Consider the following 13658-nt stretch of genomic DNA (forward strand, 5'->3'; position numbering starts at 1 on the left):
CCAACCATAGCACCCCACCATAGCACCCCACCACAGTATCCCAACCATTGCATCCCACCATAGCACCCCACCACAGTATCCCAACCATTGCATCACACCATAGCACCCCACCGCAGTATCCCAACCATTGCGTCCCACCATAGCACCCCACTGCAGTATCCCAACCATTGCGTCCCACCATAGCACCCCACCGCAGTATCCCAACCATTGCGTCCCACCATAGCACCCCACCACAGTATCCCAACCATTGTGTCCCACCATAGCACCCCACCGCAGTATCCCAACCATTGCGTCCCACCATAGCACCCCACCGCAGTATCCCAACCATTGCATCCCACCATAGCACCCCACCGCAGTATCCCAACCATTGCGTCACACCATAGCACCCCACCGCAGTATCCCAACCATTGCGTCCCACCATAGCACCCCACCGCAGTATCCCAACCATTGCATCACACCATAGCACCCCACCGCAGTATCCCAACCATTGCGTCCCACCATAGCACCCCACCGCAGTATCCCAACCATTGCGTCCCACCATAGCACCCCACCACAGTATCCCAACCATAGCACCCCACCATAGCACCCCACCACAGTATCCCAACCATTGCATCCCACCATAGCACCCCACCACAGTATCCCAACCATTGCGTCACACCATAGCACCCCACCGCAGTATCCCAACCATTGCGTCCCACCATAGCACCCCACTGCAGTATCCCAACCATTGCATCCCACCATAGCACCCCCACCACAGTATCCCAACCATTGCGTCCCACCATAGCACCCCACCGCAGTATCTGTATCATGGCACCTCTACCAGAATATCCTTATGGCATCCGCGCTACAGTACCCCCACCACAGCACCCTGACCTTCATCCCCTTTTCCACTGTCTAGAGAGGGGTTAATTCAGCACTTTGGAGAGACTTAGTTTCAAGTAGCAGTAGAATTGTTAGACTCCATCTTTGGAATTGGAGACACGGCTCCAATTCTTAGAAACACTTGATGCTCTTGCAGAAGACCAGGGTTCGGTTCCCAGCACCCAGATAATGCTTCACAGCCATCTGAAACTTCAGTTTCAGGGGATCCAACATAGTCTTCCGGCCTCTGTGGACACCAGGCATGCACACGGGGCACATACAAACATACAGACAACACACACACATACATAAAAACAAAAGTCTACAACTAAGAAGAATCCATCCTAGTGGCTTTAAGACTGAGGTAGTCAAGGGAGAGCCCAGCTCTAGAGCCTTGAGAAGGTTGAGCAGATCCCTTGCCTTCTGGTTTGTTCCATAGATTTTGGCTAGCTACCAAGATGAGCCTGGCATCACTTACAAACCTCAGGCTTAGCTATTAAGCCTGGTCACCATCACACACATTTTAGCCACCATAAATTATCATTAAAGTGTTGATATTATAAATTCAATTTATTAGTAATAGTATTAGTGATAGTGGTCAACATTCATGCACCGGCATATACTACATGAATTCCTTCCTACAATCCCCGCTAACACCCTACAGTGAAGAAACCATGGAAACACTGCTGGGTGTTCATGCAGCTCTACAGCTTCTGAGAGCAGGGTGAGTTGCAGCGTCGTCTGGACCTTCTCAACTACCATGAAAGGCTCATGCCAGAGAGATTTGGGGCAGGCAGCTTGCCATAGCCCTTCTCAGGAAGTCACAGTGTAAACTAATGTCTTCATGGACCTGCGAAGTTCTGCGTGGCTGAGCATGCTGGGAGTTGCGGGGAAACAGTGCTTTGCCTCCAGAACTCTTTTGTTAAAGTTGAGTTAATCAGCATGTGTCATTGTTAATATAGCGACTCAGCATGTGAACTAAGACATTTTAGACACCACAGGACTAGAGAGAATGGACAGTGGTGACTGACCTTCCATGAACTCTACCCACTGACTGTCAGTAGGGGCCTTGCTTACGGTACCAGCTCTTGGTCACCCAGCAAGTGACAACACCAGGATCTGTACCATGGGAGGACAGACAGAAGTGACACCTCATGGTTTCTGTTTGACTTTAACATCATACCTAGTGGAGTAAGTGTTTTTAAAAAAGTAAGATTGCGTGTTTATTGGTACAACATGTCTTCTTGAACGACACATGGAAATCCCTGGGGACTCTCTGCCCAGCTCACTGTCATGTCTGGACGTCTCTTGCCAGCACGTATGTCTTAATAGTGTGCTCAGACTCCCGAGTGATCACTACCAGGTAAACTATAGACAGCCAAAGATGCCATCATTTTACATGACTTGCACGTCTTCAGCAGGGGATAGTGAACTCTCTGTTCTTTCCGGCCAAGCCAGCATACCTGTCTCCACGGGTCTCCGTTTTCAGCTGGCTCTGGTAGGCACATGTTCCTGCTTCATCATAGCCGCCCTGATGGGGCCACACTGCTTTCCCATTGACATGGAGCTTTGCCAGATCACTTCGGAGCCTTTCGTTCTCGTATTCAAGTTTGTTAATGGATGTGTGCCGCAAATGATCCTTGTTAGCGACGTCCACATCCTAGGGAGTAAAACAAACCCCCACTGAATGGACCTTGTACGAGATGTGCATCTCTCACCCATGTGGACTCACCTCGGCAGGGCCTTTTCTTTTGTGCCAGGTGCTGTGGTTTTGGTGAACTCTCTGTTCCTCTGCACATTTCAGATATGAATTAAATTATTGACATTAGTAAATTAGTTAAAATATGTCTTAAAAGACTTTTAATGGCTACATGAAGAGGTGTTCAGTTTAGTTACTCACTCCTGTTCTTGAAAATAGAGTCTGTTTAAAAATTAGCAATAGAGCTGTGACTTCCTCACACACAGACCTACAGTGGCATTCCTGTAGAACATGAGAATGCCGGCCTTTGAGGGCCTCAGTGGGAGGTGCTAGCCCCCCCCCGTCACCTCCCCCTGTCACCTCCCCCACATCACCTCCCCCCCCCGTCACCTCCCCCCTTGGCCACCTCCCCCCCCCCCCCGGCCACCTCTCCCCCGTCACCTCCCCCCACGTCACCCCCCCATCACCTCCCCCCCTGCTACTCTCATATATTCGGGGATGGAGAGGTGGCAGAGGTTCTGAGCATTTGCTGTTCTTCCAAAGGATCAGAGTTCAGTTCCCAGCACCCACACAGGGCATCTCATAAGCACATGTAACTCCAACTCCAGGGGATCTCACACCCTTTTCTGCCTCCAAGGGCATGTGAACACATCACACATCACACACACACACACATGTGCATGCACCCACAGATATAAAAATAAATCCTTAAAAAAATCTAATCAATTCCCACCAATACTAGACTAAAGGTCTTATTTCATTACACTCACAATTTAGTATTAGTTTTGTTAGATTTGCTAATGGTAAATAAACAGCAGCCTTTGTCACTGAAGTTGAATATGTTTTATGTTCTATTTTGTTTGTTTTTTTGCTTTTTCGAGACAGGGTCTCTCTGTGTAGCCTTGGCTGTTCTAGACTTGCTTTGTAGACCAGGCTGGCCTCGAACTCACAGAGATCCACCTGCCTCTGCCTCCCGTGAGCTGGGATTAAAGGCGTTAGCCAACATCACCTGCCTGTTTTCGTGCTCTTTTTTGGCACTTTTCACTCTATGTTGTCAGTCACATTTTGTATTCTGTGGCCATTTTCCCACTTAGGAATTTCTGCTTAGTAACATGTTTTGATACTAGAGACAGAAATCCAGTGTTTATCTAGTCTGTTGAAAGTTATGTTTTTTTGTGTGTGATTTTTTTTTTTAGATTTATTTATTGTATATGAGTGCTTTATCTGTAGAAGAGGGCATCAGATAACATTATAGATGGTTGTGAGCCACCATGTTGTTGCTGGGAACTGAACTCAGGACCTTTGGAAGAGCAGGCGGTGCCCTTAACCACTGAGCCATTTCTCCAGCCCCCTTGTGTGTGATTATTTAAAAAAAATTTTTTTTTAAGTCTTTTTTTTGGTAGTTGTTTTTTGTTTTTGTTTGTTTGGGTTTTTTGTTTTGTTTTGTTTTGGTTTTGGTTTTTTGAGACAGGGTTTCTGTGTAGCTCGCTTTGTAGACCAAGCTGGCCTCACAGCAATCTGCCTGCTTCTGTCTCCTGAGTGCTAGGATTAAAGGCATGTGCCACCATGCCCGGCTTAAAAAATGTTTTAATTGTGGTGTGTGGCATGTTTTATCTAGGAAAGGACTCCTTGCTGTAATCTAGTAAAACATCTTTCTTTTGCTCCTTCCTCTTTGCCTCACAGTCTAATTTACTTTTTTAAAAGGAGCTATTAAATATTTACTTTCACTTTCTTCTATTTGTTTTATGATTTCATTATTTCACATTTAATTCTTTAGCTTATTTTGAGTTAATTTTGCTATAAAAGAGAGAAGACAGTAAAAATAATAAATTATTCCAATTATTCAAATTGCATATTGATTAAAACAGTCATGCTCCAGAACTGGGTGATGTAACAAATTACATGCTGAATTTATTATGGACTGGGATTGAGAACTGCACTATTTTGCTGCATTGATCTTGCAGTTGAGACAGCGCCAACCCTGTGCATTTGGAACAGTGCCATTTTATAATAGAGTTTTGCTACTTGGTATATGAATGCCCCACCCCCAGAATATAAAATAAAATATATTTAGATTATAAAATGAACAGGTTGTTTTAACGATAGGAAGTTTCCAGGGCAGGTGTGTGTGTGTGTGTGTGTGTGTGTGTGTGTGTGTGTGTGTGTTTGCACTATTCTCATAAAGTTTTGTAAAACAGATCCTGTTCTCCCACAACAAGTTGTGGGAAGCTGTGTGTGGCGGCTCTCTATTGTCCTCTGCCCAGTGAGTTGAATATCCCAAGCTGCACTGTGGCTGATAGGCCAGCAGTTCTCTGGAACCAGAAGGGAAATACCTTAGCACAAAATGCTTGACTCACAAAAAGCAACGTATCGCTTTTGAAGTCCCAGACATTTGGAATTTGGGGCCTAGAAACCTAAACAGTTGGAGCTTAGACATTTCTTTTTGAAGTCTCTAAATTTCCAAGCTTTGAGAACCATTCACACAGAATAATAATGTTCAAAGTCATTCCAAACTTTCTTACATTTTTGAATAGCTGCCTATGGACTACCATTCATACTGCCATTTTAACATCAGTCCTACAATATGTACATATAAGCCATTGTGTCAAACGTCATGTCTACTTACTGTCTTTTTGACAATAAGTTTATAAATACTTATGGAGTATGTACATATAAGCTATTAAAATGCTTACTTGTTTTGTGACAAAGGCCATGTCTCCTTACTGTCTTCTTGAATAGAATAGTATTCAGGTTTAGGAAACGCAGAGGAAGGTGTGGTTTCTGGGTGAAGGCTCTCAGGAGGGCATCTAAGCATCTCACTGAGACCTGGAGAAACTCAGCCCCACTGTGGCTAACCAGCCAGTCTTTCTGCACTGCTAGAGGGAGCCGCCTGCAAGGCAGTGCCCGTCTTTGGTCAACTTGCTTCTTCTCCACGGAAGGAAGCAAGGAGCGTCAGCATTAGGCCACCAGAAGCAGTCTCAAATCTGAACTTATTTAGATAAGACCAATCTCAAGGTCAGTCACTTCTTTGTCTAGAAAGGAAATACTGAGGCTGGAGCGAGAGCTCAGCGGCTAAGAGCACTTGCTACTCTTGTCGAGGACCCAAGTTTTGTTCCCAGCATGCACATGGCAACTCATAACTCTTTTTAATCCTTAATTCCAGTTCCAGGGAATCAGATACCTTCCTGGCCTCTGCAGGCCATGTGGTACACAGGCATATGTTCTGGCCAAAACAGCAACAACAGCAACAACAACAACAAGAAGGAAAGCAAGAAAGCAAGCAAGCAAGCAAGAAAGAAAGGCCAACTACTATTTTAATATTACCCAAATATCACAAATGTTAGGATGCTGAAAATAATGTATGTACTTTGTTTCTTTTTTACCTAGGGTAAAGTGTTCAGTTCTAATAATTTAATTTTATATTTATCTATTCTAATTTTGCTGAAATACTTATCTGATTATGGGATATTTTTTGTACTTACAGAATTCTAACACACAGGAGTAGAGTTTTCTTCACTTCATAAAATTTGAACAGTGTAACAAAGTAAAATAAACCAGGAATAAGAAACTGATAAACTCTAATAATAAATTAAATAGAGGGCTGGAGAGAGGGCTCAGTAGTTAAGAGCCCTGGCTGGTCTTCTAGAGGACTCAGGTTCAATTCCCAGCAGCTGGTGTGGCTCACAATCGTCTGTAACTCCAGTGCCAGGGGACCTGATGCTTTATTCTGGCCTCTGCTGGCACCGCGGTACATAGATGCAGATGGATGTAAAACAATCATACACAGGGAATAAAAATGAGAGTTCAAGATTTAAAAAGTAAACGAAGCCATAGACCCCTCAAGGACGTTATTTTACATGTTAGTAAAACAAATGTGTCAGGCGTAATTAAAACAAGTGGAAGAGAATGTTCAACTATCCAAGAGCAAGACTAAGACATGGAGCTAAAACCAGGACTGGGCGTAACAGTTCATTTCTGTAGCCCTGACACACAGGAGGCTGATGAAGGGGTTTGAGGCCAGCCTTGGAGAGCTAACAAGAAAACCTAACAAAAGAATTTGGAGTGTGGGAGATGAATAAAGCTGTAGGCTCTTACTAACTTCAGTAATAGGAAACCAACTGAAGTGAGTGCATCTCTTAAAATAATACAGATTATCCAAATGACCTCAGGAAGAAATAGGGATTTGATCAAACCAGGAAGAAAAGGTAAGGTGCTCTAAAGTTAAGTTTGTTCCAACTTTCAGTAAACCAAGGCCAGCATTCTCTAGCTGTTTCTAGACGTCCCACAGCCAGGAACCTCCAGTGTGTGTTTAACACAGCATTAGGTTAAAACAAGTGCAAAGAACTGTAGACAAAGCTCACTTAAATAAAGTGTCATCACACCAAACCCAGCAATGGTCTAAACTGACAGAGTGTGACTATTATGGGTTGAATTGTGGCTTCCTACAAATGCCTCTTGAAGTCTTAGCCTCTGGTTTCTCATAATATAACCTTATTTTAAAACTGGGGCTTCACAGCGGACCTGAATTGAATGCCCCATTAAAGGGGAAAATCTGGTTCATGAGTCAGAAGTGGGACCACAGAGACTGACACAGAGCATTGGTGTGTGGCACTTTCCCGTCCATGAACACCAAAGACTGCCATAGACCAGCGGAGACAGAGGAAAGAGGGCTGCCTCACACAGAAGTCAGAGGGATATCTGTTTGGCACTTTTGGCTTCCTCTTGGAGTCCTCTGTGAATTAATGCATCCTGCTGTTCTAAGTGAATACACTGATATCAAGCTAATTCAGGACCAAGATTTAGCCCAGGAACCCAAAGTTGGATCAAAACCAGGAAATATGTCAACCGTAGTCTCAAACACATCAAAAAAGGAACACGCAGCGTCATCGCTGTGGAAAAGGCCCTGACAAACAGCTGAATTTCACGATACAGCAGAAAGAACGACACAGGATCATGAATGAAAAAACCTACATCCTGCAAAACTCAAAAAGTGAGACATTTATAGTCAGAAACTAGAAAATTTGCCAGCAAATACTGTCATGACTTAAGATTTTCTTAGAGGGCTTAGCAAAGGCAGTGTGGCACGAACGAGACCCGACGTGAGCGGTGGAAAAGGATGGGCAGAGAGCTAAGCTACACTAGCAAGGCCCTTGGAGAAGGAATAAAGGAAGTTGGACCTTCTTCGATAGTAGCAATTAGATGCTTGATGTGGTAAAAACAAAATATTCCATTTAGGACAGTGACAAGAATGGTGAATAACTTGGAAAATAATTTTAAAGGAAAGAAACATGAACTAGTCAAAGAAATTTGTATTATTCAGAATGTGTTATAAAGAAACGGGGAATCATGCTTTATCTCATTATAAGAGAAGCAGTAAGTTTTCAAGGTTAACACAAGAATGAATTCCATTTCCGATAGGACCCACAGGAAATCACAAGGAGAAACCTGCTACACTGAGCTTAGTCTACATGAAAATTTTAACTAAGCTATAGATTGCATTTAAATAGATAGAACAATGGGATGGAAAAATATAAAACCTCTGAAAAAAACCACAAAAGTGAGTATGTGCGTGCGGCAAAGGAGGCAGCTCCAAAGACGGCCATCAAGAGAGGGTGACTTTTGACCGGACAGAGTTTAAAAATCCCTGTGTGGCAAAAATACAAAGTTACAGAAAACAGACTGGAAATGTTCCTGTAAACTGACAAGGGAAAGAAAACTAACATGGGAGAAATTATGCACAAAGTGTATCTAGTTCATATTGCTACAAACTACCAACTAGTGAAGGAAACAATTCTGGCCCATTGTCAGGGAACTGATAATCAAAGTGCTATTGAAACAGAGCGTAAAAATAGTGCTGGCAATGAAAAGGCACAGTGATAAAAGAAAAAGAAATAGGCGACGATGAGTAGTGACGTTAAAACACACATATCCTGGGCCAGAGGTTCCTCCTCTGGGAAGCTGTTCCAAGATCTACATGTTAGGATTTTTTTTAATGAGCTATTTATTCTGATGAAAATAGAATTGAAGACACTAAGGCTAGAATAATTATGAATAAAATAGTCTTAGTTTGGCTATATCTACACTATGGAAGATTAGAAAACTATTAAAAAGGGCAAAGTATGCTTGAGCCAGTTGGTATGGAAAGGCACTTAAAAGCAAACAAAAATAAGACACACAGAAGTGTGACATACATAAGTATGTGAGCCTAGTTAATAATTACATGTATCTGTGTGTATGTATGTGCACCATGCACCTTGTGTGTGGCAGGAGCCTGCCGGTATCAGAAGATGGCGTCAGATCTTCTGGAACTGGACGTGGCAGTAGTTGTGAGCTGCCACTTGGGTATGGGAAACCGAATTAGGTTCTACCTAAGAGCAGCAGATGTTCTTAAATGCTGAAGAGTCATCCCTCTGCTCCCCCCCCCCCCGTGTCCCTGTTTTGTTTTTAATGTTAAAATCCCCAAATAAACGTGTGTGTGTGTGCTTATATAGGTGTGCAAATATACACAGTGATTTATACAAGCCAAGTAGTTGCAGTATACTGTCTGGCACATGGAACAAGATGTGGAAGAAAAGGCGGGGTGGAGAGGCTAAAGGCAAGGAATGTGCTCTGAGGTACCCTGGCTGCACATTAGGGGCTAAGTCAGCTTAGGTGAGGGTAACCTTCCTAGGACGTGCTGATGTGCACTGCTGTCCACACACACAGATGGAGGTCAGTTTTGGGCAACGTTTGAGTTACATAGCCATTTTGTGGGTGACTGTCTCCCCCACCTTATCTGTGCAAGGTCAGGAAAAAGCAACAGAGCCATTGGCTTGTTAGCACAGTGCCTCTGCAGCCCAGGTGGGGCTGGGAAAGGGCGGTGGGTGATCAGTGGCTGCTTTGCTATGTTTGTGTGGTTTACCTCTTTAAAAACCAAGTAACAGACATGAACAAAGCATACGGGAGCAGAGTAAAGCCCCTCAGCAGGGCTATGGTTACCTGCGGTATATATACACAAACATTTGGATTGATCTGTGTGTGTGTGTGTGTGTTATGTAATGTGATGCAAACACATATCTCCATGGAGCTGGGAGCCGCTTTAACTTTAGTGTGTCCCATGTTAGGGAATGAAAATGCAGAGATGACGGACAGGTCTTTAATGTAGCAGATAGGGAGACCAGCAAGCTTCCCTTTTTATCCGTCTTTGCTCCAATCACAGGGTCCACAGCCATGCTCAAGGAAGAAGGGAGAGTGCTTCCAGATGCTTCTAATGTCTTGATGCTGGAATATGGACTCATGTGAGAACAGGTGCACAACATGATAGAAATAGAACAATGGCTTCGCAAGGGGCCAGGCGAAGGCCGCGACACACTTGCTTACATTATTATGGGTAAAGGAACAGGCCAACTTAAACAGCCATGATGCTCAAATTTTCCTATCTTGCCCTTTCTGTTCCTTGCTATATATACACATACATATATATTATATATAATCATATATATATATGATTTTTTCTGCACGAATAAAAGAAAATATAACAAGTAATGCTAATATTTCAGCATTTTGACGAACAAAATTTCTTCTACAAAAGCCAACCATCAACTGCTACATCAGACAACAGAAGTAAGAGGCTTGGAGCCATTTAAGTTGTTTTCTAGCCAGGGGCTAATTCATGTATGTATTCAGTCAACAAACACTGAATGAACACTTGCTCTATACCGGATGTCCTGAGCTGTTGATCATGCCAATTTCCTGTTTGTCATCACGTGGAAAGGGACAAGCCATAAGACAGAGCCAAATATGAATTAAGCAAGGGCAGGACAAATCATTCTGATTCGGGTTTGCAGGGAGGGCTTCACTGAGCATAAGGTTGGCCCTAGTCCGGCTGTCTAAGATATAGGGTTTTAAGCAACTACAGGATTAAAAGCCAGGAAACTGCATGCTTGCATGTCTGGGAAGTGATTGGCACTGAGCCCAAAGCAAGCTTCTCAGCCTGGGCAAGTCACTTTCGGTAGGCAGTGTGGCGCACCAGGTGCCTGGTGCGCATGCGCAGTGCCCACACTGCCGGTCGGCCCTGACCAGCCAAGCCACCTCCAGTTCAGTTTGGGGAATGAATTCAGCATATTACCAAGTACCGTGCAGGATCTAAATCGCCCATCATTCCTTTCAGGTGTGTGTTTTCTGTTCTGACAGCTTTGTATCTCATATCAGAGACCTGAAAGATTAACAGATAAAAGGCACATGTAAAACAATGGAACCCCTACCCAGATCTAGCCAATGGACAGGACATTCTCCACAGATGAGTGAAGAGTGGGGACTGACTTTCACATAAACTCTGGTGCCCCATATTTGACCACGTCCCCTTGATGGGGAGGCCTGGTGGCACTCAGGGGAAGGATAGCAGGCTACCAAGAAGAGACTTGATACCCTATGAGCACATACAGGGGGAGGAGGTCCCCCTCAGTCACAGTCATAGGGAAGGGGAGTAGGGTGAAAGTGAGAGGGAGGGAGGAATGGGAGGATACAAAGGATGGGATAACAATTGAGATGTAATATGAATGAATAAATAAATAAATTATAAAAAATATTAGCTATAATATGGGTCAATGCTTATGTTAACTAGATTTGTCTTTTCTATAATGTATACAATAATCAAAACATCCTGTTGTAAATTTTACATGTATAGAATTTTTACTTTTCATTGGAAAAATACAATGAATAAATATTTTCTTAAAAACAAAAACACACAAACAAACAAACAAAAAACCAAACAAACAATGGAACCTCATCACCTTCTTAACTCTGTTCCTGGAGCAAACACTTCTGTGGCAGTGATGGAAACACCCGTCCCCCAGTCGGGCTCCCTCCTTTCCTCTCTCAGCCTCTCTTCCTCTTTGAGCAGTGTTAAATTTAATAGTGATTTACTTTTCCCCTACCAGGTCCGAAATCCCATTTCTTATGTGTAGAAATTTGTAATCACGATTTTAAAAACCTTCTTGTAGAGACTCTGGCCCATTACACTTCTTCAATGCCCAATTAACTTTTACAGTAAGCAGTATATGGCTTTCTGTGTGTCATTCGTTCCATCTAGTGTTTTGGCTGTGTTTCCTTGTGTGCCTATTAGTACATTTTGTAGCTTTTTCTTTCTTTTTTCCCCTGGTATCTTCTACCTAATGTGGGAATGGCAACTACGTGCCTCCGTACCTGGCCTGCTCTTTTGTTTAAGGCTTATTTCTATATACAACTCTTGCTTTAAGGAGATATAACATATATGCTCATCGATAAAATCTAGGAAACAGAGCGGGATGAAAATGAGCCTCGTTCCTGCACAGTGGCCACTCTTGACCACGTCTAGCATGCTGGCACGCAGTGCCCTGTGCTGGTGTCCTGTGTGTGGCACAGTCAGTCAGCACAAGGCTTATGACTGCACGAAGACCCAATCTGTCCTGGTTTTGTAGAGACACAGTTTAACTGCTCTTACGGAAATTGTCGTGATTCGTGTTTTGTGCTCCAAAATCACTTAGATTTGGAGTGAGAGGGCCATAAAGCTGGTGCTGTCAAAAGCAGGCTACAATGATTAGTAAAGACAATAAGGAGTCAGAGAACAAACGGGGAGGGAAGGCAGGCATGAGCATCCCTTGCAGCGTGTGCAGGGCTTTAGCCTAGAACCTCCGGAGAACCTCCTAATCTCTGCTGTGTACTGAGTGGGTGTTTAGTAAACAGGTACCGATTTTTATGCTGTCGCCTCCATGTTTAAAGCACTGACAGCAATCTATTAAATGGTCAGGGGGCTCAAGAAAGCTGAAATTACTTCCTAAGAAGAAAGCGTTAGTGGAAACGTCCTATTGCAAACAGCTGAGGAAGGAAGCAGGGCACACGTGATGTGGGAAGTCAGCTGCAGGATGACGTCAGCAGGAGACTGACCACTCAAGCGTGTGCTGTCTGGGTAGGCCCCTAGTGTTTCTCTGATGACAGTTTGTCCATGGCACAGGGTTTTATAGGGCACCAGGAAGCAGCGGCCAAAGCTTTCAAGAGTCCAGGGGGAGTGGGGGAGGGAGGGGACGTTGGGGTCTGCAGGGGGAGGGGCTACGATGAGCATGAGTGAGCCCCAGAACTTGCTTTTCCTGCATGCCTACCTGTTGCTTTGCTAGCATCTTTTCTTTTATTTCTAATTCTATCTTTAGCTGTCTTTCCAGAAGGGCAGCTTTCCTCATGATAGTTGCTATAGTGATCTCCTTCTGGTGAAGTTCCTGGGTGAGGTCGGAGATCTCATTCCTCATCCGCTCCTGCTCGGAGCATCGCTGCTCTTCCTCCTGGTACAGCTGGCTCCTCATCTGCAGTGAGAGTGACACAGAGACGTGAACAGCCCCTCTCACTCACAGAGGTGAGTGGCTCCCTTAGTCCTCCTGCCGTCAGGATGCCTGCAGCCCTTGGCACCCGCCCACCCCGCTTCTGAGCATTTGCTAACCAACAAGTGGCACCCTAAGTCAGTTTCCTTCCCCACCCCAAAAGTCCACCGCCTTTTTGTCACGTCCAAAGTGTCACTGCTGACTCAATTCTCCCACAGATTTGACAGAAATTGTTGCTAAGTACTTTGTTTTGTTTTTGAGGCAGAGTCTGCCTACACAGCTGAGACTGGCCTTTATCTTTGGACCCTCAGGCCTTGGCCTCTGATGTTCTGGGATTATAGCTGAACACCACCTAGTCTAGCCATAAGGACTTTCTTATGGAGAAAAAAAAAGGGGACCTAAGGAGGGTAAGCAAGTTGTTCAAATCATACAAAGAGCAAGTGCCAGATCTGAGACTAGGACTCACAGTTCTTGGCTTTAATTAAGGTTTTTATACACTGAAACAAGTGTAAATCCTGCTGTGCCAGCCATGACTGCACACTACGTCTCAGAACTATGCTTTAACACACTAAGCTTAATGTGTTGGTAAGAACCGCCTTACTGGTCTCTCGTGAGCCCCTGGGGCCTCTTGTCATCGTCACTTGTCTTCCCATAAGAGGACCTGTTGGACCTGGACTCCTTACCACCCCCCAGCTTTCAAAAGCCAGCTGGGCATCAGCCAAGCTCTCCCTGTCAGATGCTCCTGTTATTCTCACCTTGGTAACTCTCTC

At 44.3% G+C, this 13658-nt stretch overlaps 1 protein-coding gene across 1 annotated transcript in view; it reads right to left on the reverse strand.

Annotated features, from left to right (window-relative positions):
* Positions 1 to 13658, reverse strand: part of Deup1 (deuterosome assembly protein 1) — a 63026-nt gene that overhangs the window by 12028 nt on the left and 37340 nt on the right. The window contains exons 9-11 of the mRNA XM_051155765.1: positions 12676 to 12873; positions 10668 to 10754; positions 2325 to 2521 (exon numbers count right to left, since the gene is read on the reverse strand). Coding sequence (XP_051011722.1) covers positions 2325 to 2521; positions 10668 to 10754; positions 12676 to 12873 — 482 coding nt within the window. The remainder of the gene's footprint in view (positions 1 to 2324; positions 2522 to 10667; positions 10755 to 12675; positions 12874 to 13658) is intronic.

This window comes from Acomys russatus, chromosome 14 (genome assembly GCF_903995435.1).
Source record: "Acomys russatus chromosome 14, mAcoRus1.1, whole genome shotgun sequence".
Taxonomy (NCBI): domain Eukaryota; kingdom Metazoa; phylum Chordata; class Mammalia; order Rodentia; family Muridae; genus Acomys; species Acomys russatus.